General features: G+C 46.7%; 2 protein-coding genes across 8 annotated transcripts in view; one reads left to right on the forward strand and one right to left on the reverse strand.

The window, feature by feature from the left end:
- Window positions 1–287: 287 nt before the first annotated feature.
- On the forward strand, window positions 288–11,007 carry NCF2 (neutrophil cytosolic factor 2). Of its 3 annotated transcripts, none has more exons than XM_075710632.1 (15): window positions 288–477; window positions 979–1,061; window positions 1,394–1,502; window positions 1,729–1,863; window positions 2,226–2,333; window positions 3,225–3,284; window positions 4,436–4,479; window positions 4,697–4,838; window positions 5,140–5,202; window positions 5,589–5,671; window positions 7,294–7,301; window positions 8,147–8,312; window positions 8,393–8,504; window positions 8,751–8,913; window positions 10,854–11,007. In XM_075710632.1, exons 1-15 carry the CDS (start codon window positions 304–306, stop codon window positions 10,949–10,951), a joined length of 1,548 nt encoding a protein of 515 aa, XP_075566747.1. In that variant the 5' UTR covers window positions 288–303; the 3' UTR covers window positions 10,952–11,007. The 3 variants fall into 3 exon arrangements, with proteins under 3 accessions (XP_075566747.1, XP_009480200.1, XP_075566746.1); XM_009481925.2 differs by lacking the exon at window positions 7,294–7,301 and adding an exon at window positions 7,373–7,416 and having other exon boundaries at window positions 5,589–5,667; window positions 8,161–8,312; XM_075710631.1 differs by lacking the exon at window positions 7,294–7,301 and adding an exon at window positions 7,373–7,416 and having other exon boundaries at window positions 5,589–5,667; window positions 8,164–8,312.
- Window positions 11,008–12,415: 1,408 nt separating this feature from the next.
- Window positions 12,416–27,608, reverse strand: part of SMG7 (SMG7 nonsense mediated mRNA decay factor) — a 55,069-nt gene continuing 39,876 nt past the window's right edge. For 3 of the 5 annotated variants that reach the window (XM_075710184.1, XM_075710185.1, XM_075710183.1), the window contains 8 exons: window positions 24,371–24,515; window positions 22,726–23,114; window positions 21,606–21,971; window positions 17,638–17,718; window positions 16,871–17,030; window positions 15,309–15,479; window positions 15,058–15,209; window positions 12,416–14,541 (listed from right to left, as the gene is read on the reverse strand). In XM_075710184.1, the coding sequence (XP_075566299.1) occupies window positions 14,428–14,541; window positions 15,058–15,209; window positions 15,309–15,479; window positions 16,871–17,030; window positions 17,638–17,718; window positions 21,606–21,971; window positions 22,726–23,114; window positions 24,371–24,515 (1,578 nt within the window). In that variant the 3' untranslated portion in view covers window positions 12,416–14,427. Of the gene's footprint in view, window positions 14,542–15,057; window positions 15,210–15,308; window positions 15,480–16,870; window positions 17,031–17,637; window positions 17,719–19,900; window positions 20,051–21,605; window positions 21,972–22,725; window positions 23,115–24,370; window positions 24,516–27,608 lie in introns of all 5 variants that reach the window. The other 2 variants (XM_075710186.1, XM_075710182.1) reach the window with 2 other exon arrangements.

Consider the following 27,608-nt stretch of genomic DNA (forward strand, 5'->3'; position numbering starts at 1 on the left):
TCTCATGAAAATCCCAGAGAAGCAAAACCTGAAGAGGTGAGGAGCAGCTGCTGGAGAGGACCTGGCCTGCAACCCATGGCAGCTCAGCATGGAAACCCGCTGTGGTGGAGGCGGCGTCTGTCCCACTTCCCCATCCCAGGGCCACGTTTCTCTGACGTGAGTGAGGCCACTTCCTGCCAGGTTTGCAACACGGGCAGCAGGGAACGCAGAAATACAAGCAGAAAGGAGCTAGAGAGAGGCCAAGCAGTGCCGCAAGACGAGGAGAGGGGCAAGATCCACGACACGTCCCACTCCCACTGCACCATGTCCCTGGTGGAGACGATCCGGCTGTGGCAGGAAGGGGTGTGCGCAGCAGAAAGGAAGGAGTGGAGGGCAGCACTGGATGCCTTCACGGCCGTCCAGAACCCCCCTGCCAAAATCTGCTATAACATTGGCTGCATCCACCTTGTTCTGGGGAAGCTGGCTGAGGCGGAAGAGGTAAGGTACAGCCTTTATAGTCACTACTCTGCTTGCAGGCACCAGCAAGTTTGCACGCAGACCTGCCAGATGCATGGACGCAGTGGGAAAGGGAGGAATTAAGTGCCACAGTCTGACTAAGGGAAGGATTTGGGGCCTTTTAAAGCTGGGATGAAGTGTGACACCCCTGGGCTGTTCCTGCTGAACCTGTTTTCTTGGTGAATCAGAGGCCAAGCAGCAGGAGAGATGCACAGCTTACTACTTGTGCTTTCTCCCTCCCAGAAGTGACCACAGGACACCAAGCTGCCGAGCAAGCAGTGGCAGATGGTTCCAGCTCAAAAAAATTAGGAGCCTGGTACAGGCTGCACCACCCAGTGACCAATACTGTAGGGAGATGTAGCCCATCAAGCCCAGCTGAGGCCCCTTGGCTAAAAGCAGGACAGGTATAACCATTATACACCCTCAGTTTTTTAAATGTCTTCCCTTTTCACCCCTTTTTGCCCCACTCCTACCTCCATGCAGGCATTCACCCGGAGCATTGGCTGCGACAAGCACCTGGCGGTGGCTTATTTCCAGCGGGGGACCGTGTTTTACCAGAGGCAGAAGTGAGTGGAGGGCTTTAACATTTCAGTTTTGCCGCTTGCAGAGATGCCAGCCTTCGGCTGAGGACAGCCCCAGGCAGGTTGGTACCCCAGGGGCCAAACTGCAACCCCTCGAGGTAAAACAGACTCCTGTTCATCAACAGTGCAGTCTTGGGATTAACACCAGCCTTGGAGCATCTCTCCTCCCTGGGGTGTCCAAAAACACTATGAGGAGATAGAAGAGACCCAACTAAACTCAAACAAGTTTAAGTAAAGACTTAGAGGCACCTGCAAGGGGTACCAGGCAGCCAGAGTGCCACCATGAGGTGGTGACACCCTTGTCCTCTGCTCCACAGCCATGAAAAGGCCATCAAGGATTTCAAAGAGGCACTGGCCCAGCTGCGAGGCAACCAGCTCATCGACTACAAGATCCTGGGGCTGCGGTACAGGCTTTTTGCTTGTGAGGTGAGAAAGACTTGACCAGCAGTTTTGATTGCAAAGCGTTGTTCACCGTCTCAAGAAATCTAAGGAGAAGACAGCCAACCTCTCTTTGTCCCTTGCTAAAAGCAAGCAAGCTGGTGCACAGTGCTCTGTGTGGTGCCACCACCCTGTTGTCCTCTCCTTCACTGTGCTCCTGGCAAGGGTCTGGCTGCTCTAAGAGCTCATTTCTTCACTCCCATCCCTCTGGCAGATACTCTATAACATCGCGCTGGTGTACGCCACGATGGAGGACTGGAGGAAAGCTGAGGAGCACCTGACGCTGGCCATGAGCATGAAGAGCGAGCCCCAGCACAACAAGATCGACAGGGCAATGGAAGCCATACTGGTAAGGAGGAGCAGGTCTTACAGCCACTGTGTTTGCTCACAGCAGCCCCACAGGGAGGAGAGAGAAAAATCCCAGTGACAGAGAAACCACCTTTTAGCTACACCTTTAGCAGAGCAGGAGAAAAATGCAGCAGGCTGAGCAAAATGTGGGTGTCGTTCTGAGACATGAGTTGGTGGGAAGAGCTTTGCGTCACTGGGGAGGCAGGGACAGGAAGACCATGTCAGGGCTGGGGTTGGGCTGCTGAACAGGGTGGTGTTTTGACTTTATGGAGTGAGACCTTAACCCCAGAGGTAGAAGGAAGGGGACATTAAGCAGTCCCTGCTCTCACCTCTGAAGAGTGCTATGACTACTCTGTGCTACAGAAGCAGAAGGTCTGTGAGCTGGTGACCATTCCTGTGGGGAAGCTGTTTAGACCAAATGAAAAGCAAGTGGCTCAGCTGGAGAAGAAGGACTACCTGGGAAAGGCTACGGTAAGAAAGGTCTTATTTATTCAGGCCAAGCCTGTGGGCTGAGGAGATGTGCTGACCACCCTCCCACCACCTGTCTGAGCAGCCGTCTGATGGCTGGTGGATAGCCAGAGATATGGAGCCAGTTTGAGCCTCAGGGGTCTCCCCAGGTGTGGAGGGAGGGATGGCACGTAGCTGTCTCATGGGGAGCAGGGAGTCTGCAGGAATAGACGAGCTAAAAGTACGTTTCTGCAGAGCGTGGTCTATTTTCAGTTTCTCTCCTTAGCAAGACAAGAGGGGCAGTCAGTCAGCAATGAGCTGGAAAGGTCCCACTGGAGCTTCAACGTGAGCCAAGATTTTGTTCAGGGAGGGAAAAATTTTTTTAAAAAAAAAAGAAGCTATTTAAAATCTGACACCCACAAATGACTTCCAGTTCTGTCCCTCCTCCATTTGAAAGGGGCTTTTCAGCGCAAATAAGTGAGCAAGCTTTTCTCCCATGAGTTTGCAATTTCAAGCACTGGGATATCACCCCTGGGCTCAGATCTTGGGAGGCAGCGCTCCACTGGAAAGCAGCCTGTTGGCTGTGCAGACACTGGGGAATCAGATGAGCAAGAGCCAAGCAGATCCTCAGGTGTCAGAGGATCCGCAGAAACATGCACACAAACATTTATGAACTTTCTAAATGATGTTTAAATTTGCCTATAGGAGGTAAGGGCTTGAGTTGGACTCTTTGACTCCCTTCAACATTTGCAACTAAAATATTAAATATTTTTCATATTACGAGATAATTTTCATAATACGAGAAAATATCCTGAGGAACTTGGCTTGGCCAACAGCAAAGGAGGAGGGTGGACATCAGAGGTCTAAGAGAGGTATACGAGCACCAAGTCACTACCTGTCTGTCTTTGGCTCTAGGTGGTGGCATCCGTGGTCGACAAGGACGATTTTTCAGGATTTGCTCCACTCCAACCACAGGTAAGGCACCACCAATGAACAACATCCTTGGCAAAAGTTTAGGAGGACGTGGGGATGGGTGTCATCCCACAGCGTGCCAGGAGCAAACAGCAGCATCACCACCATGAACTTTCTGCTACTGCCATGGGGAGGAGGCGGACACTGCCCCCACGTATCAGCTGCTGATCATGGGAGACTGCAGCCCAAACCCACCTACGTTTGTGGTTGAGGTTAACCCGGTTCCCAGAACGGGGAAGTAGCAGCCTGGTGGCACATCCTCTGCCCCCGCCATTGCTGCAGGGCAACAGCTTTCAGCAGGGAGCAGTCTCAGGCCCTCCCCGTAAGATTCATTGGGTTCAGCTGACTCAGCTCGAGCCATCAGAGAAGCAGGAGCAGTTTTTCTTTGATTCTCCATCCTCCTCCCAGTAACTGAAGCTCTTCACATTTTCATCGCCATTTTCCTGATGATGTAGCAGCATCTTTCCATCTCTAAAAGTGCCCAAGAGTTTTTACAGGAGCTTTTTGAGAAGATACAGGGAAGAGCAGCTGCTGCAGCCTACAGCACCTTTACACAAGATAAAATATGCTCTTCTCAGTGCAGCCAAGTGTTGACACCTTGCTGCAGGAGTCAGGACTATTTCAAGTAGCTTCTTCAGAGGGTTGATAAATCCACCAGAGGCTTAAATTACTTAGGCAGGAGAGACCATAAAGCATGATGACAGTAGCTGGGGATTTTACAAGCACAACAATGGGAAGATATGGGAAAACACAACTTACTGCTTAAACCAGCTGATCTCAAATCTGTGATCTCAGCCCTCTGTGAGCTGAAACCAAAGTCACAAATGAAAACAGGATTGTGCCTCTGAAAACCAGCTGCAGGTGGATTTGGAAACTGCTCATTTGAAGGAGCAAAGCTAGTGATATTCCTCATGGCACAAAAGGCAATTGCTTTATGCATCAGGGTGGCAGAGCACTGAAAACCTACTGCAGCTGGCTGCAAAGCAGCAAGAGACTCCCTTTAGGTTCAAATCATCTGACCTGACAGCAGCATGGGGAGAAAGGAACCGTGTAGGGGTGATGGCAGGTGTGGTAGAAGGCTGCAAGACATTTCTCCAAAGCAACTGAAATCCTCCAGGTTACTGATAATTTTCTTTTTGTCTTCTTGTTGGCAGGCCTCTGGTCCTCCACCAAGGCCCAAGACCCCAGAAATCCTCAGGTAAGTTGGATGAAAGATGGACAATGCTGCTAACCCGTGCAGCCAGGTCCAACCCCATGCTGCAACATCACAGCTGTATGTCCAGCCAGCACCTAAAACTACAGGGAGGGCAGGGAAGGGATCGTAGAAACAAGGAGACAGAGGTCTGGGTCCCCCCTACAAAGTAAAACAACGATGTTGCCCACCTTCCTGACCTGGCTGCTGCTCTCGCATCCAGGGCCCTTGAAGGGCAGCCGCATCGTGTCCTGTACGAGTTCATCCCCGAGACTGCTGAGGAGCTGCAGGTCCTGCCAGGAAACATTGTCTTTGTCCTGAAGAAAGAGAAAGACAACTGGGCTACAGTGATGTTCAATGGAAAGGTACCAGGGGCATGCTTGGCAGGAGGGTGCGGACAATGGGGTGGACAGTGTGAGGTCCTGCAGAGGACTTGGAGAGCAAAGCCTTGCATTCAGCAACTGTGTTTCTGACTTAAGTCCCTTATGTCCACCCTGGCTTAGGCCGTAGGGTTCAGTCAAACCCACCCAACCTACAGCAACTAACCTTCAAGCCTCAAGGACTCTCCTGGATTCAGGGCAGGGCAAGGACAAGCACAGCTGCATCCTCCAGCAGTGGGTTGCTTCCTTGCCAAAGAATCCCCACTTGTCTCTCCTTCCTCCACAGAAAGGCATTGTCCCCTGCAACTTCCTTGAGCCGGTGGAGCTCCAGAACAAGCTGCACATCCAGGTGAGGAGGCTCAGGAGGAGATGGTGTCCTGGGGAGGGCCGATGTCCACATGTTTACCCACCACCTATTTTGGACCTTCCAGCAGGACCCATACCTGCAACTCCCTCCCCCTCATAATGCTACGGTTGGTTCTTCTGGATCATGGCCACCTTAACATGAGCTCAGAGACCTGCAAAATCTGGGCAGATGCGTGTTGATGGCCCCCCAGGTAGTGGTTGGCAATGCGAGGGAGATGAAGGGGTAGCAGTCACCCTTCCCCAGTTCAAGACCCCAAAAAGACCTTGGGAAAATAGTGGGTTGGAGGGGGGGCTCCACGAGGCAGCAGCGCCCCAGCTTCCTTAGGAAGGGTGGGATTGACAGCACTACCTTCTTCCCATCTGGCACAGGAAGAAATCCCTCTTGAAGCTGAGATCCCAGAGCTATCCAGCTCCATCACCCCAGAGAAGCCACGGCGGCCAGCACCAGGTCAGTGAGGGGAGCTGAAGGGATGGAGGTGCTTTAGGGGCAAAACACCAGCAGCAGGTTTGAGATGGTCTCCTCGGTGCCGCGTCCTCATTCGTTGAGACTAGGCCTGGGGTTCATCTCCATCTCATTCCCAGGTCCATTTGCAGTCAAGGATGGAGAGGCATTAAAGCAGCAGGCAGAGACGGCAACTGCAGTGCTGAGGATGGAGTAAAACAGAGTACGTGGGTCCCCGAGGAAAGCAAGTCCCTCTGTGCTCTTAATTAGCATAGCAACTAATGGGAAAAAGGGCCTGGGGATAGGAATGGGGCAAGTGACCTAGCTTGTCCAAATCTTGGAGCAGAAGGTTCCTTAAAGGCTTGTCCTTAGAGCAGGGCACCTGCGGTGATTTTAGTGCTGCTGTGAGCTGGGCTAGGTTTGAAGGAGCTGCAGTTGCCCTGGGAAGGGGATTCCTGGCCGATGCTACCCAGTGTTCCAGGCCTGGGGCAGGGATGGCAGCACCAGGGCTACCGCACTGTCCCAGCACCATTGGTTCAGGATGCTGGCAAGTTGCTGCCGCATGCAGTCATGCTGCTGCAGGAGCGCTCAGGTGCACGGTCCAAAATTGTGGTTTAAAGCTGGGGAGTGCATTGGTTTCAGCTTGCTGAAACCAAGAGCTGGGAGGAAGCATTGCGAGTTGCCCTCTCTAGAAAACATCATGTGGTGCTTGGAGGTAGGAGCCTGCGGCTGAGCTGCGAACTCCACACCGCTGCAGGAAAAACCCATTTGGGGTAGAAAATATCACCATGCAGAGACCATACCACACGGGTGTTAACCTGCTGCAGTTTATTTTGGCTATCGATGGCCAACCTGCCAAACAAAATAGGAATATGTGGACAAGCAATTGCCAAGCCCCCTGCTCTGAGGTGGGCTTGAGCCAGTTGATGGTGGGGAAAGGTGGACCAAAAGATTACTAATGACAGGACAGGGCTTGCGTCCTAAGCAGAGCAGCCTCATAGGCAGTCTAGTGGTAAAGTTGATAGAGAAGATGGCTGCGGCTCATGGGAGTTAAGGACAAACAGCTCAGGGACCCAACATCAGAGAGCATCTTTATGGCACCAAAAGCCATCGCAGATCTAGGAGTGGGACCACAATTCATGAGCATAGCTCTGTCTCTTCCCATAACAAGCACAGTGATATCAAAGCACTGACAAAACATAGAGCAGATCCTTGTGAATGGACTTCAACAAACCTGCATTGAATCACCCTACCTGGAGGTCTGAATTTAGCTTTACAACCCCAGTGAAGGACAAGGATTACCTCCGGTTTTCAATGTGGACCTGGGGAGCTCAGAAGAGCAAAGACACTAAAACCAGCAGCTCATGGGTTTTTTGAGGCTTGGTGGTGGGGGGGGTTGTGTGGGTTATTTTCTTTTTTTTTAAATCCACCCAGGAAAGACACCCCACCCCTAAAGCTCCTGTCCCTGTAAGAGGGAAGGCACAGAACCCAAACCTCTGCTTGGTGGCTATATCTAAATCTTAAGGATGAACCCCATCACAGCTGATGCTGCATCCACTCAAGGGACCACCACTGGCTCCAGGGTTGGTTGCTGCAGATAATGATGGGTGTCAAGGAGAAGGGCTGCAGGAGATCTGAATGTATATTTAGGCACAGAGCAGCAATGCATACCCTGTCCCATTTGCTGAGCCATCTCCTTATTCCTCCACAGATCATGCTCCTGTTACTGAGACGCAGCCGAGAGAAGCAGCCAAGGTAACACCTCGTGAACGCAGATCCTGAGGTCCATGTTACAAATCCATACTTATTGCAAATCGAAAGGCGCTGGCATGCCTGGCAAGCACCATAGCCCTGGAATTGTTTCAGGTTTTCATCATTCAGGAGTTTCTCCAAACATGAAAACCAGCCCAGGGGCCAGCAGGTCTTCAGGACCCAACTGGGTGACTAGGACTGCTTTTTGAGAGGTCTCCTGCAGGTCCGCTCCTCACTGGACCCGTGGCTGTCGGCAGAGCCCTTGTACAAGTCCTGTGGCACTTGAGAAGGCAGAAATAGGAGAGAGCTTGGCTGTAATGCACATGCTCCTGGGCAGGGTCAGAGCATCAGAAGGTGACACTGGGGAGAGACACAGAAAAACATGACAATCCCAACTCAAGAAAAGATTGAGGGGGTTGGGGAGTGGACACACCTTGAATTTGGTGACCTAAAAGCCACAATTTGGTTGCTAAGTTCCTAATCTATTACTGTGCTCTCTCCTGGGACAAGCCCAGGGCTGCCAACCAGCCACACGTCCAACCATAGCCTGGGTGGCATGACCACTGACCAGCCCTGAGAGAAGTGCCAAAGGTTGCACATGCTAGCAGAGATGTCTCCCTGACCAGCAGCCAGCTGATGCCCCCGCAGCTCAGATTTGACTCAGGCGACCGCAGTTTCCATGCCCCGGTCCCTCTCCCTGCTCTCACCAAGTTATGCAAGCTCTCACATCCAGCTTACTGCCCGCAGGAGGCCAAAGCAGCCCTCTCCAGCCCCCACATCCTCAAGGTGCATTACAAATACACGGTCGCCCTGCAAGTCAAGCCAGGCCTCTCCTACACTGAGCTCCTGGACCTGGTTTGCAAGAAACTGGAGCTCCAGCCTACACACACACAGCTGAGGTGAGGTGCTGCCCACTGCAGGCAGCAGGAGCTGTGTTTTCAGGACTCCCACCCTTACCCCGTGTCCTCCGTGTGCCCAGGTACAAGCCTGTGGAGAGTGAAGCACTGGTGACTCTGCGCACGGAGAACCTGGAGGCAGCTTGGAGCCAGAGCAAGGACAACTGTCTGACAGTCTGGTGCGACATCACGGAGGTCAGTGCCAGCTAGCAGTGGCGGACACTTCTTCTGCCCACGCCCCAGCAAGTAACCTAAGCAGACATTGCCTTTGCTTTCCTTGCCATGAGCGCAGGCTTGTGCTTTCAAAGCAAGCCAGCGACCTCTTGAAAGGCAGAGGAGCAGAGTGGGCGAAGAGGAGAAGCAGAGCTTGTCTCTCTTACCCTGGTACAAAGAAAAAGGAGATGCTGAAAGGCATCCTTACCAGCTTATTTCCTGCCCTAGGGAGAAGGGTTTTTACCGGACAGCAAACCAGAGGAGATGCCGCAGGAGGCAATGCTGGAGGAGCCAGGACCAACCCAAGTTGTAGCACAGTACAATTATGAAGCCACTGAGCCTGAAGACCTGGAGTTTCAGGCAGGAGATGTGATCCTTGTTTTGTCCAAAGGTAATTGTGCTCCTTCTGCGACAGGGGAGGCGAGGGACCTCCCAGCTCTGGTGAGAACATGGGCCTGACCTTGAGAAGCCGAGCACCTGCAGCAGCTGCTGCTCAGTTCAGTGGATGTTGTGGGTTCCCAACATCTGCCACTCAGGCCAAAAACTCTTAGGTATTTGGTCAGACACTGGAGGCATGTTCTTCAGTGGAGCCTACAAGCTTCACTAAGGACTTTGATCTCTTTCCCCAAATACTCCTGTCCTCCAAAGCAAACTGCTTCATGCTGGGGACATGCAGAGCAACAGCCTGGCTCAGGCAGCCTTCACTGACAGCAAGCTTCTCCTGCAAGTTGCAGTTTACCACCTTTAGATTGAAAATAGGCTACTCGGAGTGCCCTGTGGCAGAAATCTGAGAAAGCTTGCATTGGATCCAAACACTTTACAAGACAGGTTAGAAAAGAAGCTTGCAGAGATTGCTTGAGCATGAGGTGGAAGCCAGGGAGAGGGACAACCTAAGGACACATATGAGAGTGTTGCTTTCCTTCACATTGCTATGAGCTGTGTCACTGAGCTTCCAGTTTCCAGATTCACAGGGCAAGTTTGCTCCATCCCCATGAAGGGCCAAAAAAAAAAACCACAAAAAAAAAAACACATTTCCAACCTACCAAGGTATTTCCAGCCTCTGTTTTGCAGGCTCCTGACTAACCACAGGGTTTTCAGCTTACCAGCCAATTCTCTGGAGCCACGAGACAGGCAGGACCCAGCACCCGCAAGCCTGCTTTCCACAAGTGCCTTCTTTCGCCGCCACTGCCCTGTGTGCACAGGCAGACCTCCTCCAGCTCTACCATGAGCTTCCCACCCAAGTCTCAGTGTTACACACACTTCTTCCAACATATTTTCATCACACCCCTGTTTCTGCCACCCCCTTCCCAAACAGTTTCAAGATGGGACAGCTTCACTTGAGCTGTGTTTAACCTTACTGATCAGTTTATTTTTTAAAGGAGATCCCTTGTTATGATGCTGCCCCTGCAATGGGAGAACACTCTTACTCCCCCTCACCTGGCACTTTTTTCTGGCTGCTTTTCTTTTTAAGGGTACAATCTTCCATGAGCCTCAATCCTCTTTAATATTAGTTTTTAATGCTTTTATGAGAATTGAGGCTTAAATACAGACTAAATCTCAGCAAGATCTAGTACATGTTTTTGAGTTGGATCCTTTCAAGTCTGTGTAGAACACATAGGAGGGAGGACAAGTTACAATAGTTTGCTTTACGTAGCTCTTATCACTAATTTGTGCTGGCTGGCAGGCTTCAGCAATGGTACACAAGTGATCATAGTCCCCCCTCCATTGCTGTACAGGTGAGTTTTTGCACCATACAACACTGATGACTCCCCCCACCCCAATATCCTACTGCCCCCTTCACTGCTGAGCTAAATATTTCCCATTAAAAAGTTGGTTCTCACCTCATTTGGTTCCCCACAGCTAGAGCTTTCAGAGCTCCTAAGCTTTACTCAACGCAGGGTAGCAGAGGCTTCTGGGTTTTGTTTTGGGGTTTTTTTTTCATATGAACATGGAACAGCAGGTGAAAATACACTTTACTTGGCATCTGGAAGAGGACAGCCCATCTCAGATAATTTCCTTGCTCTCCACACTCGTTTGTTTCCATTGTCTTCTATTCAAGGCAGTTTCTAAGCCACTTGGTCTACTGATCTACTTCTCCCGCCTTCATTTGGCAGTGCATTCTCTCTTACCTTACAACTTTGCTCTCTACCTCATTCCTCCTCACCCCCTTTCCTCCACATTCCTCTCTCCACCAGACTTTAGCACAGCTAAAAGATTTATCAGCAGAAAATGTTAAAATGGTGATCTCGGGCCTGTCCATAGCACATGGGAGGTTATTATGCTCCTGTATATCCCTAGGGTGACAAAAATTGTGTCGATTTTATCTTCCAGTGAACGAAGACTGGTTAGAAGGCCAGTGCCATGGGAAGATAGGCATCTTCCCATCTGCTTTCGTTCAAAAGTCTAACACTAAAGACCCAGAGATGTGATTTCAGAAGAGCTTGAAGTCGTGCATAGGGAAGAAATTAAGAATTCAACTGTTGCAGTTAAGAAGTTTCCGTATTAATCACTGCATCTGAAAATGAACTTTAAATATTATTGCTACTTGTATTAAAAGCTTTATTTTTTACTCTACCTTTTGCATTGTTCTCTAAAACAGGTACAAATTAAAAAGTTGCTAATTGTCTTCCTGCTAGGAATACATTCAGTCCTAAAAACTGTGCTTACCAAGAGACTTGCTCTGCCCCACCTGCCCTATCCTTAACAAAGCTTTCATACAGACATGCCAGCACCTGGGAAAACCCATGAGAGGGTGGTGCTACTTGCATTTACAGCCCTGCCAACACATCCAGAAGAGGAACTGGCATTCAGGAAGCTATGGACCAGGAAAGGCTGAAGCATTTACTTCCTTCAAACAATACTGTCAACCCCAAGAGCTTAAACAAGAGATACCATGCAGCCTCACCCTGCTCCCATTGACAATTCACTTCAAAACCAGTGACTTTAAACCCCACCCCCAATAAAGTATACACCTTTTTTTCACCTTTGGGAGACATATCTCAAAGCTTTTTCTCAGCAGTCAGAAGAGACAGTAACTTGGAAAGACACTGCCTGGAGTCTCAGCTGGCCATACAGCAGCAAAGTTTTCCCCATTATAAAAGCCTACACAACTTCGATGCCCTCTTCCCTATGCAAGAAGAATGCCCCATCTGCCCTTGGTGCTACTTTCGCAGTATTTCACCTTTCCTGGCGCTGACAGCTGGTCCTTCTGGCATTTCAAAATTATCTACCCTGCCCTGTCTTCAAGACATGCAAGCTGTAGATAACAGCCAGCCAGCGACAGCACTGTGAGCGCTTTGCTTTGAAGGTGCTAAGGGCAGCTGTTTCCCCACTTCGGGTCCTATCATGCAAGTTCTGGACAGCCCCACTGTCCCAATAACCTAAATATCATATTTATTCTTTTAAAAGAACTTATTCTTAAGAACTGCCTGGATACAACGAACACCCGTCATTCCAAAACCAGAACATCTCTGTAGTTTTCTTTGACACATTTAGAAGTATGCTGTTCAAAAACTGGCTGCAAACAGCCAACTTCCTGATCTGCAGGCAGGTCAATGGCAGAGATCTGTGTCCTCCAACTGCCCGTGCTCTACCTGTTTCAGTCTGCAACTGAAGAAGAGCTTTGCAAGCTCCTCCTGTCCCAGATTTTTGGTTTGGTATGTAAAACACATTGTACACAGGCAGCACAAAACCACAATCCAATTATCTGCACTGAGCCCAAGCCAGAATCTCTGCAATTTATTTGGTTCTCTTTCAAACAGAAAAAAGAAAAAAAATCAACTTCAAACCTTCTTCTGACTTCTCCAGAAAAATAACACATTTTTAAAAGCCTGCAGCCAAGTTACACAGGAAATAAACACTACACAGACCTGGATGGAGAGAACATGGTTTAATTAAAGGCAAAGCTGATTTCAGCAGCTGCAGTTCTTGCACAGACAGACAAAAAACACAAAAAAAGCTTACGACACAAACCAGTTTCTGTTGGGGGCCCCTTCCCTTGCTCCCCCAGGCATTGGAGGGTGGGAGGGGAGTCCCAGCCAAGAGTGGGATGCATTCCCGAGGCCGGATGCTCATGCACAAGTGGAACGGTGCAGCTGGGACCCTGGCACTGCCGGGAGTGAGATGGCGAACCTGGTTAGCTCGTCTAGGGTGCAAGAGTCAGTGACGGTTCAAACACTGGAATGTCGCAGCTGCCTGGGTGCACAGCTCGATACACAAACCAGGAGGGCTGGAGGGAAGTACAGAGGGGTTTGGTTCATATTACCGCTGGGTGGGAACTTCACTTTTCGGACTTTTTAAAGGAGATACAGCTTCGAAATGCAACAAAGAACAGTGATGTTGCTAAGGTGGAGATCATGGGGGTGCTGCTCATACCCCCAGAGGGGTACTGTGTCTCCTCCATCTTCCCTTTTTGTATTCTTTGGGGCTGCCCAGACTCCAGTGTCACTTCGGCTCCTGCATGTGCTTTGCTCTGCAGCTGACTTCCAGCTCAGAGATCCTGAATCATCACACAAACCCCTACTGCTAAACACAGCAAATGGACATTGAGATTGTTTCCATAACTTCCCTGGGAAACCTAACAAAAATGCTGTCTTTCTTTAACGAAGCTTCCAGTCTTCCTTCCCCCTAATAAATAGCAAATAAAACATTTTCCTTTTCCCTTCTGCACCTTTTCATCTATGAACAGCACTATGCTTTCTTCCGTGTGTGGGTTACACACGTGTGTCCACAGGTGCCTTGAATTTCATCCTGGAACTGAAAGTTTGGGGCTGCAGCTGGGGGTGGGGGGCACGGGGGGATGGGTTTCTGCAGAGCTGATGCGTGCCTGCGGGGGTGCGTACACTCCGCACTGTCCAGGCCAACTGTCGGCTTTACCCAGCCCTGCTGGACCCCTGATTATTTTCTGCGAGATGTTGCACGTTGGTAATGAAACTACTAGCGTCCAGCGAGATGGGAGGATGGAGAGAGAAAGGAAAAAAAACCAAAACAAAAACCATTGAAAGCTTTCTACCTACCTATTAAAATGAGTCAGGCTGTGAATGCACAGACTAGCCTACCCTTTGTGGGGCTAGCCACTATGCTACAGTAAAACGTACAGGAATCAAACATTAATTTAAAACCCCATAGCAGTTAACTTGCTTGTCCAGCAGAGTGCTGCAATGCCCCACATCACCAATTAGAGCTCAAACACCTACTGAGAGGAGGGCATTTCATGCTGGAGTCTCTAACCCACCCATGGGCTGGCCAAAGCCTTTGGGTGAAAGGTGAAGTGGTGTCAAGTGCCAGACTCTCCTTCATGAAACTCCTTCGCTAGCCCAGGAGATAGAGCCCCACCTCGCCACCAACCACCTCTGACCGGAGCAGCAACTGGGGCTTTCATTGCTACACACTGACTACGAAGCACGTCTGCGTACGGAAGAATTCAGTGTGATCTTACTACTGAGATAGTAATAAAGATGTTTAGGAGTAATTTCAACTACATTCTCAGTCAGCAAAGCAATCATTAATGGATTCCTATTTTATCTCCCCAAAGAGAGGAAAAGGATTGAGAAGTTCTCATTGGCTTCTCCCATCTGCCCTTCATTCTCAGCTTTTACTTCCCATGTGGCTGGGGACATGCACGATGGAGAAGGTGAGAGGCGGTGATATCGGGTTACTGAGTGAGACAAGCAGCAGTTCCTCTCTCCCTCCAGAGGGCCCAGGGATGGGAGAGTTCCTGATGTTGTTTTCTTGCACTGCAGACGTTTTGTGCACACTCAGTGGTTTGGTGGAGCACTTACGCCCTCCTGACAGCAAGGAACAGAAGAGAGGGCTGCCACCTGCACAGGACTGTGTGGGCCAGTCCTGCAAACCCAACATGCCATGGTTTATGGAGCCTTCGTTTGCAAGGGTTGCCACCTCTGTCTCAATGCGGCGGGTTCATGGTGCCTTGTCCGCGTTGCTGCTTCTGCTTCTGCTGCATTAACAGCTGCTCCAGGGCTGAAGGTCCAGGGTGCATCATGGAACTGGACCAGATGGACTAAAAACAAACAGCCAACACTAGCACCTCCTTGCATTAGACAGCCCGCCTCTTACAGGTGAGAAAGCAGAGACAGTTTTCTATATTCTCCCTCTTCTCTTTATCACTCATACCTGGTTTATCATGAAAGTTATCCAGACTTCAAAGAACACCTTCTGGAGAGAGGCTCCCTGGAAGAAGCTTAACCTCCTCCAGAATCCTCATTGCCATAAAAATTCATCTCACATTAACAATTACTAATTTTAGACTAGTCAAAGCAAATGTTATAATTTCTTCCAGTTCTGCCAGTATGGTCTTGATCTGCGAAATATTCTAGAACAGCAAGAACTGGAAAATGGTTGACGTCTTCCAGCACTGGTCACACCTCCCACACTGCCCGCCTAAGTGAATCTGCAGGGAAAACCTTTGGGTTTTGACACTGAACTCTGACCCTTGCAACAGGCTAACGCCCATCACCAGGTCTTCTGGCCCCACAGACAAACATCCATTCCTGAGCACAGTTTCAGTCAAACATACCTTCAGGCTCTCCATAAGCACAGCTGAGGAGTCCTCCATAGCAGGAGGGCCTTGGGCTGCCCAGGTGCCACTGGGAGCACTGGACTGGTGCCAGCTGCTCTCCGAAGATGACGATGTTGCTGGGAGATAGTCCAGACCAAACCCTCCCATTGCTAAAATGGGAGAAAGACAAGTTCAAAGGAACGTAGCAAAACCACTGCAAAACAAACGCCATCAGCTGGCTTCATGCAAGCCTGGAACCCAACACTTGCCTGGCTTATCTGTTTTCCAGCGGTCTGCAACTCTCCTGTCTCTGTTGTCTGGAGTCCCAATAGGTCCAAAGTTGGAGAAGGGAACAGAATTGTGGTTATGGGTTGGAGGGGAGCTTGGCAAGCTGCTGGGGTTGGAGGAGTGAGGAGACTGGCTGGCTGGTGTCGAATGATCTAGTGATTACAAGGCAAGAGGAAAAAGGTCAACAGAAATTGCAGGAGCCTCCTGATTTTGAATTTCTTAGTGCTGCTGCAAATTCTGCCATCACTCAGTTTTCTCCAACGCTGAAGGTCAGTTTTCATTCCCTCCATTACATGAACGTAATGCAAATTCCTAAGTTCTGAGTGAAAATTTTTGTGCATATACAAGAACAGAATGGCTGTGTTTAATGTATACATGTGCTTACCAGAAAAACCAAAACCCAGGAAACCTCAAGAGAACCTCAAGAGGGATGGCTAGCCAAAGTGAGTTTTGCCCATCTTTCTTGAAGAACCTTTCTCAAACTAAAAAAAAAAAAATCTGTCTCCAAGTTTGACAAACCAATAAAAAAAAAAAATGACATTAGACCTTGAGGAGTTTGCAAGTTTACAACTCAAACCCCCAAGTCTGTCAACGTTTTACACTTCTATGAGTCTTAAAGCAATTCAGACCAGAAGCCAATACTGAGCAAAAGAGGAGAGCAAGCATGGAAAAGCCTGTCTGCAGGCAGGAGAGAATGATGCCTGAAGACAACACAGCATAGCAGGGCGGCAGGATACTATGCGGTCTTGAATGAAGAGGTGAAGGGAGAGAAAGCTGAAACCATGGGAGCCATAAATCCTGCTAGAATAAAAGCACTTTGCAACTCCTTCCATTTCACCCACAACGGCTATTCCTGGTTGGCTGCAAAAGCCTCAGTGCAACAACAACAAAAAAAATCTCACCCAGTGCAGATGTTATTTAAAATCCACTCATTTCTTAGATTCAGTTAATTCCTCCCCTCACGCTCTTCTGGATTTTTAGTGAGAATAAAATCATGACATAAGTTATGTTTTATGCCTTTAAGATAATTACTAAGGGAAAAGTTTGCTTTGTAGGCTGCTTAACAGTAAAAAGAAAAAAAAACGCACAACAAAAACCACTGTCACATTTTCTTCCACACTCTTCAGTCATATAGTTTCCCTCTCTTTCAAATATCTACATTATGTAAACCAGTTTTTCCTGCTTCTTCCAAAGCAGCAACACTGAAAGTATACAGATGTTTGAGTTAAAGCTCTACTCCCAAATGCTTGTCAGGAATCTAAGTTAAAGAGATTTCAGGACTTAACACCTTTTACTATTTTTATCCTGCTCAACTACTTCAATTAAAATCCAGGTTCTTACACTATATTAATTACAGAATCCCCTCATATTTCTGAGGATATATAAAGAAAAACAAACAGAAACCTTCAGACACCTTGTGCAGGATTTTGTGGGTTTGGTTTTGTTTTTTTTTATTTCCAGTTACATTTAATTTGCAGTAGGTTCAGAATTAACTCAAATTCTCTTAAATTGCTAGACACTAGGAAAGTCATACCAGGATTACCTGAGCTGGCTGGAAGGGATGGAGACCACGGAGTCCCTTCAAAGAGAGAATATAGTGAAGTCTCCTGATGGGCAACTGAAGGGGTGACTTCTGGTTTTGTGCTGGTATTCATGTTTTTCCCATATACCTCATTGAACATGCTGTTATTTGGATATCTTTCCTGCAAAAAAACAAATGTAAGAGTTTAGGTATTGGATTTATTTCAAACACTGAGACTGTACAAAGGAAACAGTTATAGACCAAAATATTTTCCTAACTCCTTTTTCAATCCCCAGCCCCCTCTTCTTTGACCATTTTATTTAACATTAAGTCCATCACATTCTGAATCAGGACAGATGTCTCCTGGTTGGACTGCAAAGCTTTAACAAAATCTTTAAATCCCCAGTACTCACAAAAATTGTATCAAGACGCTGCTCAGTTCTCTGGAAGAGAACAGGTAAGCCATTACTCAGGAAATAAAAACCTACACACCATAACACTTTGAGATGCCCCTTTTCAGTCAACTCCACAATTCTACTAAGAGCAAGGGGCCCATGAACTCAGCAAGATTAACAGTATGTCTGCAGAACTACAGCTAGGATGAATTTGGGAAGACAACTGATAAAGGCAAAGATAATCTTGCTGATACAGACTGAAATTAGGCACCCATATGCATTTCTTTCAGGTTTTCTATTGGTTTGAACTAACAGACATCCGCATGTTTCTGCCATGTTACATAATTTAATGGCTAGCTGAAACAGCACAGGGCTGCAGACTCTTGTCCTCACCTGATTAAGAGAAAAGCCACTGAGGGACAGGAAAGACGATGACTGAGACATCAATTCTGATGGTTTTTCCAGCAGGGACTTCTTCAGAAACCAAAAAGGGAAAAAGAGCAGTAAGTGTTCAGTGTAGTGAACAGGAGGAAAGTATGCTATCAGAAACTGCCAAGGTGGTTTTGGTCACATTTAAAACCTTCTTTGTATTTTAGCTCCAGCACCTGGGAGGACAGGGGGAGCAAACTAACAAATGCAGAAAATCAGTATTTTCCCTAGTAACTGTAATTAATATCTAAAAACCAACAATCACGACAGCTGAGATTCTCAGGCAAACCCCGCTGCCAGAATAGGTTTTCAAATCATAAGTGTATTACTCTGTCCAATACATCTAGAGGGTAGATTCCTGCCAAAGAAAAACCTGTGGTTGTGTAAAACCTTGTACAAATGAGACAGAATCTTTCCCAGTGATCAGAGGACTCCTTCAAAGATGGTTAGACTCTTGTATGTTGCTACTGACAGAATATATTTCAGTTTTGAGTATTCCTGCTGTACAGACATTCTTAGACAGCAAGAACAGCCAAGTGGTGTGATTTTTTAATTGGCTTTAAAAGTCCATGTTTCATTTAGCGGTCTCTCATTTTCATTATAAATGAGAGGAAGAAAAATAACTTCAGTGTTTAAAACAGAGGTTCCAAAACTCCCCTGGGGTTCCATGTTAAGATATCATGGACCATGAACTTTTCCATCATCTACACCACCCCCTCTCATACAGCTATTATTTCCAGCATAATATCTCTCAGCTTTCTCTTCAGTTCCTACTATGATTAAGCAGTAAAAAAATAGTGTCTCTGAAACAAGTCTATTTAGGGAAGAAATAGGATCAGTTATCCTTGATACGGAAACCAAAGAAAAATTATAAAGCTCAGCTGGTGGACAACAAACACCACCCAATTTAGGATCAGGGTCAGCAAGCCATAGAATTAGTGAGGCCACAAGTAAAACTGTGTGACCCAAAATGAAAGCTGTAGTATTGTTCGAAATAAGCCCCCTCTTGCACTCATAACCAGCTCAGCATGTCAGATGTTTTAAAATTTATTGTTCAAACAACAAACCCCTGAACTAGCATCCCTCTCTCTTTAATGTGGTCTAAATATCTGGAATATCTTTGTTTTTATCCTGTAAACCTAAGACAAATAGCCTCATTTTCTTGGCAAGCAGCTCCTAGCTTGTTAGATTTTCAAAGTGACAACTCATTACTTTGAAAGCACATTTTAAAAGGCAGACAAAATTCACACCCTGCATATCCACACAGCTTTCACAGAGAAGAATTTTCTTCCATTTGTCAGCAGATGGCAACTGTAAGAGCTTCAAAGGAAGCTGCTGAAGAAGTAGCTATTAGTTTCTTAGCAAAGGTATCTAATGAGACAGAAATAGGTGTCTATTTTGCTACTGGCTCCTTGGGATAGCATGTAAAATAACTGAGGAATAGACTTAATCAGAGATTTTGAGTAGAGTCACAAATAACTCTTCTTTGTTACTGCTACAAATCTGAAATAGTAGTATTTGATGAACATGCTTGTAGCCATACTAGAAAGGCATACTGCACTTTCAGAGGCAATTTACAAATCCAGCAGCTCGAAGATCCTCCAATTATTGAACTAGGAAGGTTTTAATACACAAGTGTAGAAAGAAAACTCTCTCAGTCTGTCAAATATGACTGTACTTCTACAGGAGATACCGATTGTTTAGTCAGTTGCTTACAATTTTCTTCCAAAATCATCTTCTCTTTTACAGTCTCTTCTGCATTTAGTAGGGCAGTTCCCCCATCTTTATGCAAGTTTTTCATGTAGATTATAATAAGCCACACTTGTTCTAATGACTTCCCACAGCTGAATCATAGAATCATAGAATGCTTTGCGTTGGAAGGGACCTTGAGATCTGTGTTCCCCCTTGCCCTTATTACTAAGCCCATACAACTGCAGAAGAGCAAGTGCATTAAATGATGCATCAACATCTCTCATGTGGGTTATACTTACAAAAAACCCCACTGTTATTCTCATTTCTGAACAAATTAGCAGGCCTGGATTCAGCCCAAGAGCTATACTGCGGGCCTTCAGCCTGAGCTCTCGCATAAAGACTAGCTCAAGGGTGATGCAGGGAAGTGGACAGGAGGGATGGGGGAGAGAAAGGAATTGCACATTTCTTATAATTTCACAGAAGAAAGAGATGCCAGTTAAGAGCGAGAAGCAGCAGTAATACATCAAATACATACAAAGAGGCTTCGTCCAGGAAGAGAGGCGAGAGGCCCCAGCAGAGCTGGGTAAAGATCAGGAGGATTAGAGAAAATCAGCTCTTCCTCCTCCTCCAAGGCAGCCAGACTCTTTAACAGGTCCGGAGGAAGCAGAGGGGAGCTCTTGGGGTCCTAGTGACAGAAACGAGCACAGTGAGACAACAGAAGGCAGAAAGAGGAACAGCAAGAGATGGCGAGAAGAGGCTAAGCCACAGCACAATGAGAGAAAATAGCAAGAGAAAGGCAGAAGGCAGCATGCAGAAGTGCTAGGTGAGAAAGTGGTGCAGCAGAAGTGAGTCAAGATACACAGAGAGAAAATGCTCAGCAGAAAACATAACTAGCCACGTGGCCTAATGTGTACTGGGAGGAGCACCGCACCATCAGAATGATGGGCAGCTAGTTTTAATTAGTGGAGCATGTGCTTCCCATTGCATCCATGCCAAATACTGAACCTGTTTTCACATTCAAGGACAAGGAACACGAAATCTTACAATTATTGTTCTATAGCAGACCTGGTGAGTGATTTAGGTTTCAAGTAAAATTACATTTGCATCTTCTTCCCTCCTCTATTTGCGGAGTTTAAATCCCACGAGACTTATTTCCACTGCTAATGGCTGCCACACCAACATACAGCTGACTAGACCACTGGGCCAAAAACCCCTGCAAAGTGCTGGTCAAACCTGACCTCTTGACTTTTGCGAGGGCTGCTTAAAACACAACTATCACAGGCATAGCTTCTGTCCGTATGGCACTGTGCTTGCACCAAGGCAAGGTTTCCCTTTTAGGGATGAGAACAAGGCTTTGACCCGCTCTCCATCTAAAAACCACAACCTGCCATCAGGGTAGAGGCAGACTCCTGTATATTGTCTGGCTTTTCTTTCTGAAGGATAAGCCAAGTGGTCTCAGCTGACCTTCTGAAAATCCTGAGTGCATTTACAGAGGCGCATCTGACCAAAGATTTAAAAGAGGCTTCTGTTTAAGTTTCCTTATAAACATCACCAAAACCACTCACAGAAAACTCCAGGACTGTTAATAAATAACAAAGATTGCAGGTTTTATAAACAGCAACATGAAGCACAACTGCAAGAACAGAAGCAAAGTATTCCATTAGTGCAACCAAGACCTAAGGAAGTCATTCAGCACTCTCATTGTGTGGGAGATTTGCAGGAAAAAACAACCCAAAAAACCAATCCAAGACAAGACTGCTCCTACCATCCTCGATTTCCAGTCTCAATCTGACTACTGCAGCCTCAGCCATTCAACACACTCAAGATAATAGATGGGCGTTAAGAGTTCATCTAAAGGGTAATAATTCAACTGCAGTTATTTGTATGGCTTTTATGGTTTTCATCAGTTACCAGACAAGAATTTTCCCCAAAACTATCAGCTGCCATGTTTCTCGACCTGATAGATACAGTGCAGAGATCAACATCACATCTACACTGAACAAAACTTACACCTACTTGAAACCAAATCTTCAAGAGCTGGATTAAACACACAGCCAACTAAAATGGAGAATTCATCACTGTTTGCTGGAATCTCATTTACTGATATCCAGCTCCCTACGAAATAAGCTCACATTGACCTATTTGGGGCTACAGGACATTCCTGAAACAGGAAAACTCCTAGAGCTGTCAGGAATATCAGAGCCTCATTGGTTTTCACCACTTATAGCATGGATCTTTACCTCAAAGGTCATCCTGGAGACAGCATCCTGCTCTGGGCGGAAGACACCTTGCCGTTTTCCTCTGCGGTCCATGTTAGACTGCTGTGCCATCACCCTATTGTCAGCCATGCCATAGGAAGAGTCCCAGTAATATTCTGGCACCTTGACTTCTGAGGGGTTCTGGTTATATGGCTCCATTGGGAAAGGCTTCATTTTTTTCTCCAGAGGTTGCTGTTGCATCACGGGAGGCTGTAATGACTGTTCAAATAATTTTAGAGGGTCCTGGGCCTGCAGGTAATAGGACTGCTTTACAGGCATGATCTTCCCCAGTGAGCCTTGGACTTGAGGCGGGTTCCAGAGCTGCTTTGACGAGTCTGTCTGCGGATACTGAGGCAGACACGCGTGATTTCACCAGCGGGTAGGAACAATTAATGTTAACTGAATGTCTAACTCCATTCAAACTGACAGTCTGGCTCACTTGTGATAGACATTCCACAAACATTCTGATTTTCTATGTTATTCACCAAAATGCACAGTCTTGATAGGTGTCTAATACCCCCTAGTCAAGCTTTACTCCAACAGCCAAGTATAATCCTTACCCTAATCCAGTACCTTATAAACACCTTTACTAAGGTACTGAGCCAGCATTTTGCTGCCCAGAACACCAGGAGGGCCTCACCATTGAGTCCAGGCATGCCAGAAGGGAGATTTTCTCCATCACGACATGAGCATAAAAACTAAGAGCCGTGAGGGAGTTGACATGGAAACCCAGTTAGCCAAAAAGAGAGTGCAGGTGAAGGTTCAGACTCAGTCAACATTACTCACACAAGAAAACTAGAAAGGCCCAAGACAGAAATAACTGATCAGAAATATCACCTTCATACCTTGTCTATAAACAGAAACACACAGAAAACAGATGACCACCTTTCCATTCCAGTAAATACCTTCCTCAGTTACAGAATCATACATTCATACCCACTAAATGTCAGCTCTTTTTCAAATTTGCCCAGAAGTTCACAGATCAAAATTCCACACTTAGGTGTTTAACAACAGTTTTGAAAAGGTAATCCAGGAACGTAAGTCTCAACTAATGCAATGTGCTACGCTTTGTTTAAGAATAAATGGCAACGTTCAAGTTTACCTGCTGGAACCCAGAGTGGTGTGGCGGGCTCTTCCCCAGGCCCTGCACAGCTTTTGTAGGGGACTGCTGCTGCTGTTGCTGGGCCAGAGCTTGGACCTGTAACTGGCTTGCGGACTGTGCTGTTGCCTGAGCTGGTAAAGATGAGAGGGGTTGCTGGGAAGGAGGTGGTGTTTGCTGAGGTCCCTGGGTCATTGGCCCTGGTCCAGAGGGCCGTTGCTGGCTGTAAGGAATGTGGGACTGTTTCCCACCTTGCACCTGGTTTCCTGCAGGTGAGTGAGTTGTGGGCTGGAGGAAGGTTCCTGGGACAGAAACACCACCTGGAAAGGTGTACCCCGTGCTCATGGAGAAAGCCACAGGAGGGGGGACAACGTAGGTTGGAGGTGGAAACCCTGGAAAAGATAAAAACGCACCTTTAAATTTGGCAGAGCAGGTAGCTCCCTCAAGAAAACATTTAGTGTGGTGTTTTGGTTTGGGTGTGTTGTGTGTGTGTCGTCCCGTCCCCCCCCAGTTTTGCTCATTTAGACCACGAGGACAGGAAACGCCAAGTACAGTTTGTGTACATCAACCGTAACATCCTTTCTCACCTTTGCATGTACATGGCTGCGATCAAAGGGTTATTCAGAGTTTGTTCTTGAGTTTTCTTACAATATTACAGGCACTGGTAACAGTCAGCCAGGGCAGCATCTGGGAGAGCCATATGTTTCCTCCCCCCGCACACCTCAATATCCCTGCTTTTTTTTTCCCCACTACCTTTTTCCTTCACCATTCTGTGGTTTTTGACGCTTTACCCCCAAAGTTCCCTCCCCCTCAAACACACACATTTTCAGGGACTAAACTTCTGGAGCAATGGACAAAAGCAATCAATAAGTCTACTGCCTCCTCCCAGAGGATCACCAGTCTCAGGATCAATTTAGACAGAGACAGACAGTAAGCAAACAAATCCTCATATCCGCAAGATCAATTTCTTTCCTGTGGTTCACACTGAAAAGCCAGGTTTAGAAGGCAAGCTGTAATTCTGTGTCTCACAGGCCAGATTTTATGCTGACTTTGGGACAGGGAAGACATCCCTCTGTCTTATATTGAGCAACTACACATAACAGCTGCAGGGAAGATACAGCTTCCAGCTATTTTGTGAGCAAACATGGACAGCAAGGTATGACAGGAACACTCCACAACAAAATGGGAAAGTGCAATACAGTAACAACAGCAAATAAGACCATGCAAATTACAGCTTCAAACATGAGCACCACCACAAAAGAAAATGAGCTTTAAAGAAGAAAGCAGCATGACTGATCTTTTGTCATGGAGCGCTGTGCACAGAGGATGCTTCCTCCTGAGCTAGCAGAAGACTTTGTCATGTTTTGACTAACTACAGAAACAGCCTACTGTGGAGTTCCTTGACCTCGCACCCACTAACCAAGAAGGAAGGTGGCAGATTTCATGATAGACCTTGACTCCAAAGCGTAAGGAATCTTACTTATTTCAGTTCTGCTATGCCCCTTCTTTACTACTTTGTAAGATTCTCAACATGAGAATGCATGTTCATTACAGCCTCTGAAGGTAGGGGCTGTTTTAACAACCACTATTACAGTATTTTCTTTGCAGTCAACAGTAAATCACACTTCAAAAGAACAACACAAATTACCTGGCCGGCTAGGAAGGGGAGGGAAGGCTCCTGGGTGATGAATGGGGATGAACTGAGAACTGCTGGCCTGACTTGGAGTCTGAGTTACAGGTGTTTTCCTGGCTTCAGACACCGGAGTCTTCCTCATCTCCGTCTGGGATTTCACCTAATGCAAAAGAAAGTAAGAAGAAATTAGGTAACTTTTCCTGTAATTACCCACATCATGTCTCAAGCCAAAAAATGAACTCCCAGATTGTCTGAGAGATTATTTGCTTTTCCCTAAGTAATTGGGAAAGATTTGGAACACAGGAACCCAGTTCCCTCCTCACTGACCTCAGGCAGGGTAACCTGCCTGTCCTCAGGCACTCCCTGCCTCACAAAAGCACTCTAAGGATATCTACCCAGAAGAGTGCAACAGGCTCCTTCTCTAGCGAGAGTGGGAAGAGGACACAATAATATCCTCGCACCATACAAAGAACTTACCATGTTGCTCCCCTGCAGTGCCTTAAAAACAAAACAAAAAGTGCAGATGCTATTATGCTTCTCCTAGGGCACTGCTTCAACCTAACTCATGCTACTTACCTGCAGCACCTTAAAAAACAAACACTACCACATTCTTCCTGAGGAACTCTTTCAGCCTAATCCATACGGTGATGCATATGCACAAACTCCTGCATACTATGAAATTCTTTTGACCGAGAGCATACAAGACAAATAGCAGAAGTGCTTAACCTCTTTCAGTTTCTGGGTAACTGCTGTATGTTCTGTTAAAAGAGCTGCACCAGTTAAAGGCAGAGAGAAGAATGTAATGTTTACCTGATTCTGAGTCTGCTGCGGTCTGGGTCTTCCTGGAGAGGAAGACAGAGGGGAAGACTACTTTCCCTTTCTGTTCAGCTCGGCAGAACTGCCTGGAATGCAAGATGGAGCAGGCAGGAAAAAGACAGCAAGCAAGGAACCTGGGCAATACAGAAAGGGCCCAGGAGCAGACCTGATGCCAAGCCTCAAAGGTGATTGAAAGAAAGGGTTTTATCAGGGACCAAATTAAAAAAAAAATCCAAACCAAACAAACCAAAACTGTGTGGGGTTTATTTCAACATTTAGTGCTGCTGCATTGAAAAGAGTTAGAGGGCTTTTCTGCCAAAAATACAGTAGTAAAGGGGTAGATGCATTCAAATGCTTTCTTAAGTTCTTTAAGTAATTCTGAATTTCCCCATTTAGAAATTACGGGAGTGTAGCTTATTTTTTGTGTTTAATTAAAAAAGTAGACTGGGAGGTTTGGGTGTATTTTTGATCTCCCATTAGAAAAAGTCAGGAGGGAACTCCACCTCAAGGTTCTGGCTGATGCTAAGCACCATGAATGATGCAGCCCCTGCTCATGCTGCATCTATTCCCTGCCCACCTTCACCCTTCATCACATTCTGTACGTCCAACTTACATTGTGCTGTCCCTTTTTTCTCCACAATGAGCCAAACATTTTTATAACCCATGCTGAGAGCTATGCATTCTTTTACAGCAATGTTGGAGAATTCAAAGACACTCTTCCTGCAGTGGGATTTCAAAACATGAGCCCTAGTCCATCATAAACTCAAAGCTGCTATAACACATTTCCAAAGGTGGCTTCCGAAAGACCCCCCACATGATTTACAGTTAACTTTTAAAAGCTAACTGAAATCGATTAATCAAGACAGACAAATTTCAGTTGCTTCCCTGCTTCTACTTGACCTCACTTCAAAAGTGTCAATACTACCAAACATTTACTCCCCCAGTGGTCCTGAGGGTTCTTACACAGTGCTCGAGAGAAGGACCATTTCATCACAGTGACCTCCTTAAGAGTACGCTACACCTTGAGCAAGTCTGCACGCAACCTTCCTCAGCACCCAACGTTATTTTCCCTAAAGAGCAGATCCAACCTGTGCCACACTTTCATGATCCTGTCTGAGCATGGAAGTCTTCCATTTATCTGCCAAACAGGACTAATTACTTTTGTATAACATTCTTAACATTTTTGCTAAGTAGGAGCTGCAACATTTGCAGCATTTAGGCTTTGGAAGGCAATGAGCTATGAAGAAGATAAAGCCTGAAATATCAAGGAAGGCCAAAGCAGAGCACTAACAGGCCACCAGTTGGTGCAAAACCTACACTGGTTTCTCCTCAGTCGGGGGAAGCAAACCTTCCCCATCTTCTGGAGCAGGTCTGGATAAATAAGTCCACCAAACTATATAAAACAACAGGCATTTCATTGGAATAGTTACCATAATGAATACAGCTCATGGAACTAAAAAGTCAAAATTAATTTCTATTCCACAAGAGATGAAGAGTGACCAACCACATCAGAACAGATGCCACTACAACTGGGTTTGAAATAACTTTTTCCTGAATTTGTTATCTCTTAAGACTAAGACAAGCAAATTTCTGATAAATCAGCTGGATTAGAATTACAGTATCTTCCCTATCCAAAAAAACTACACATACTTCTCAGAAGATCTGGTGGGTTTTACTGGCAAGACAGGGGCACGAACACTGAAACTGGGAGTTGTGCTCAGGCCTGCAACCGCATTCCAGACACATTCAACAAATAAATAAGAAACCTGCTATTCTAACTCACCTGCCTAAGTTGTTTTTCAGATACCAGACTCTTGTTCATGACTCATGAACGATTGCCACATGGTTTCTGTAGGCTACTCCCCTTTACCCACCTTGGTAGGACCCCCTACAAAACCAACTGCATAACACTGCCAGTTCAGACCTTCCATTTCATAACAATGATGTTTAAACAGCAAATAATCAGGAGGAGAACAAGAATGATCCAAGGGTCCTAACACCACAAGCCAGAAAGACTGAAAGAGCTGGTTTGTCTAGCCCAAGGAAAACAAGACCTCATTTACACAGGTCTTCAGAGCAGATGCAAAGAGGAAGACTTAAGTTATTCTGCAGACCTGTCCTGTGAAGCAGTAATAGGCTTACACAGAGGCAAGGGAGATGAAGCGCATTACGAAGTAATTTCCACTTGCAAGAACAGTGAAGAACTGACACAGTTTCTCTAAGGAAATAATAGAGTCTCCATCACTATCACTATATGTCTCCAGACGTCATCAGGGAATGACTGAGATTCAGCCAAACTATCCAGGTACAGAGTAGATCGACCCTGAAACTCTACACCCTTATTTACTACAACCTAACGGAAGTCAGACCAGTAAATTCACTATGGACTTATGAGGTGAGCATTTTTGTACATAATGCTCACAGAAATAGGGGAAAA

This window comes from Pelecanus crispus, chromosome 5, assembly GCF_030463565.1.
Source record: "Pelecanus crispus isolate bPelCri1 chromosome 5, bPelCri1.pri, whole genome shotgun sequence".
Lineage (NCBI taxonomy): Eukaryota > Metazoa > Chordata > Aves > Pelecaniformes > Pelecanidae > Pelecanus > Pelecanus crispus.

Excerpts from the sequence above, each read along its gene's own strand:
- NCF2 (XM_009481925.2), top strand. The coding sequence starts at position 304 with ATGTCCCTGGTGGAGACGATCCGGCTGTGGCAGGAAGGGGTGTGCGCA. Across the intron at positions 478-978 it reads AGCTGGCTGAGGCGGAAGAG|GCATTCACCCGGAGCATTGG; the intron begins GTAAGGTACAGC and ends ACCTCCATGCAG. Across the intron at positions 8,505-8,750 it reads TCTGGTGCGACATCACGGAG|GGAGAAGGGTTTTTACCGGA; the intron begins GTCAGTGCCAGC and ends TTCCTGCCCTAG.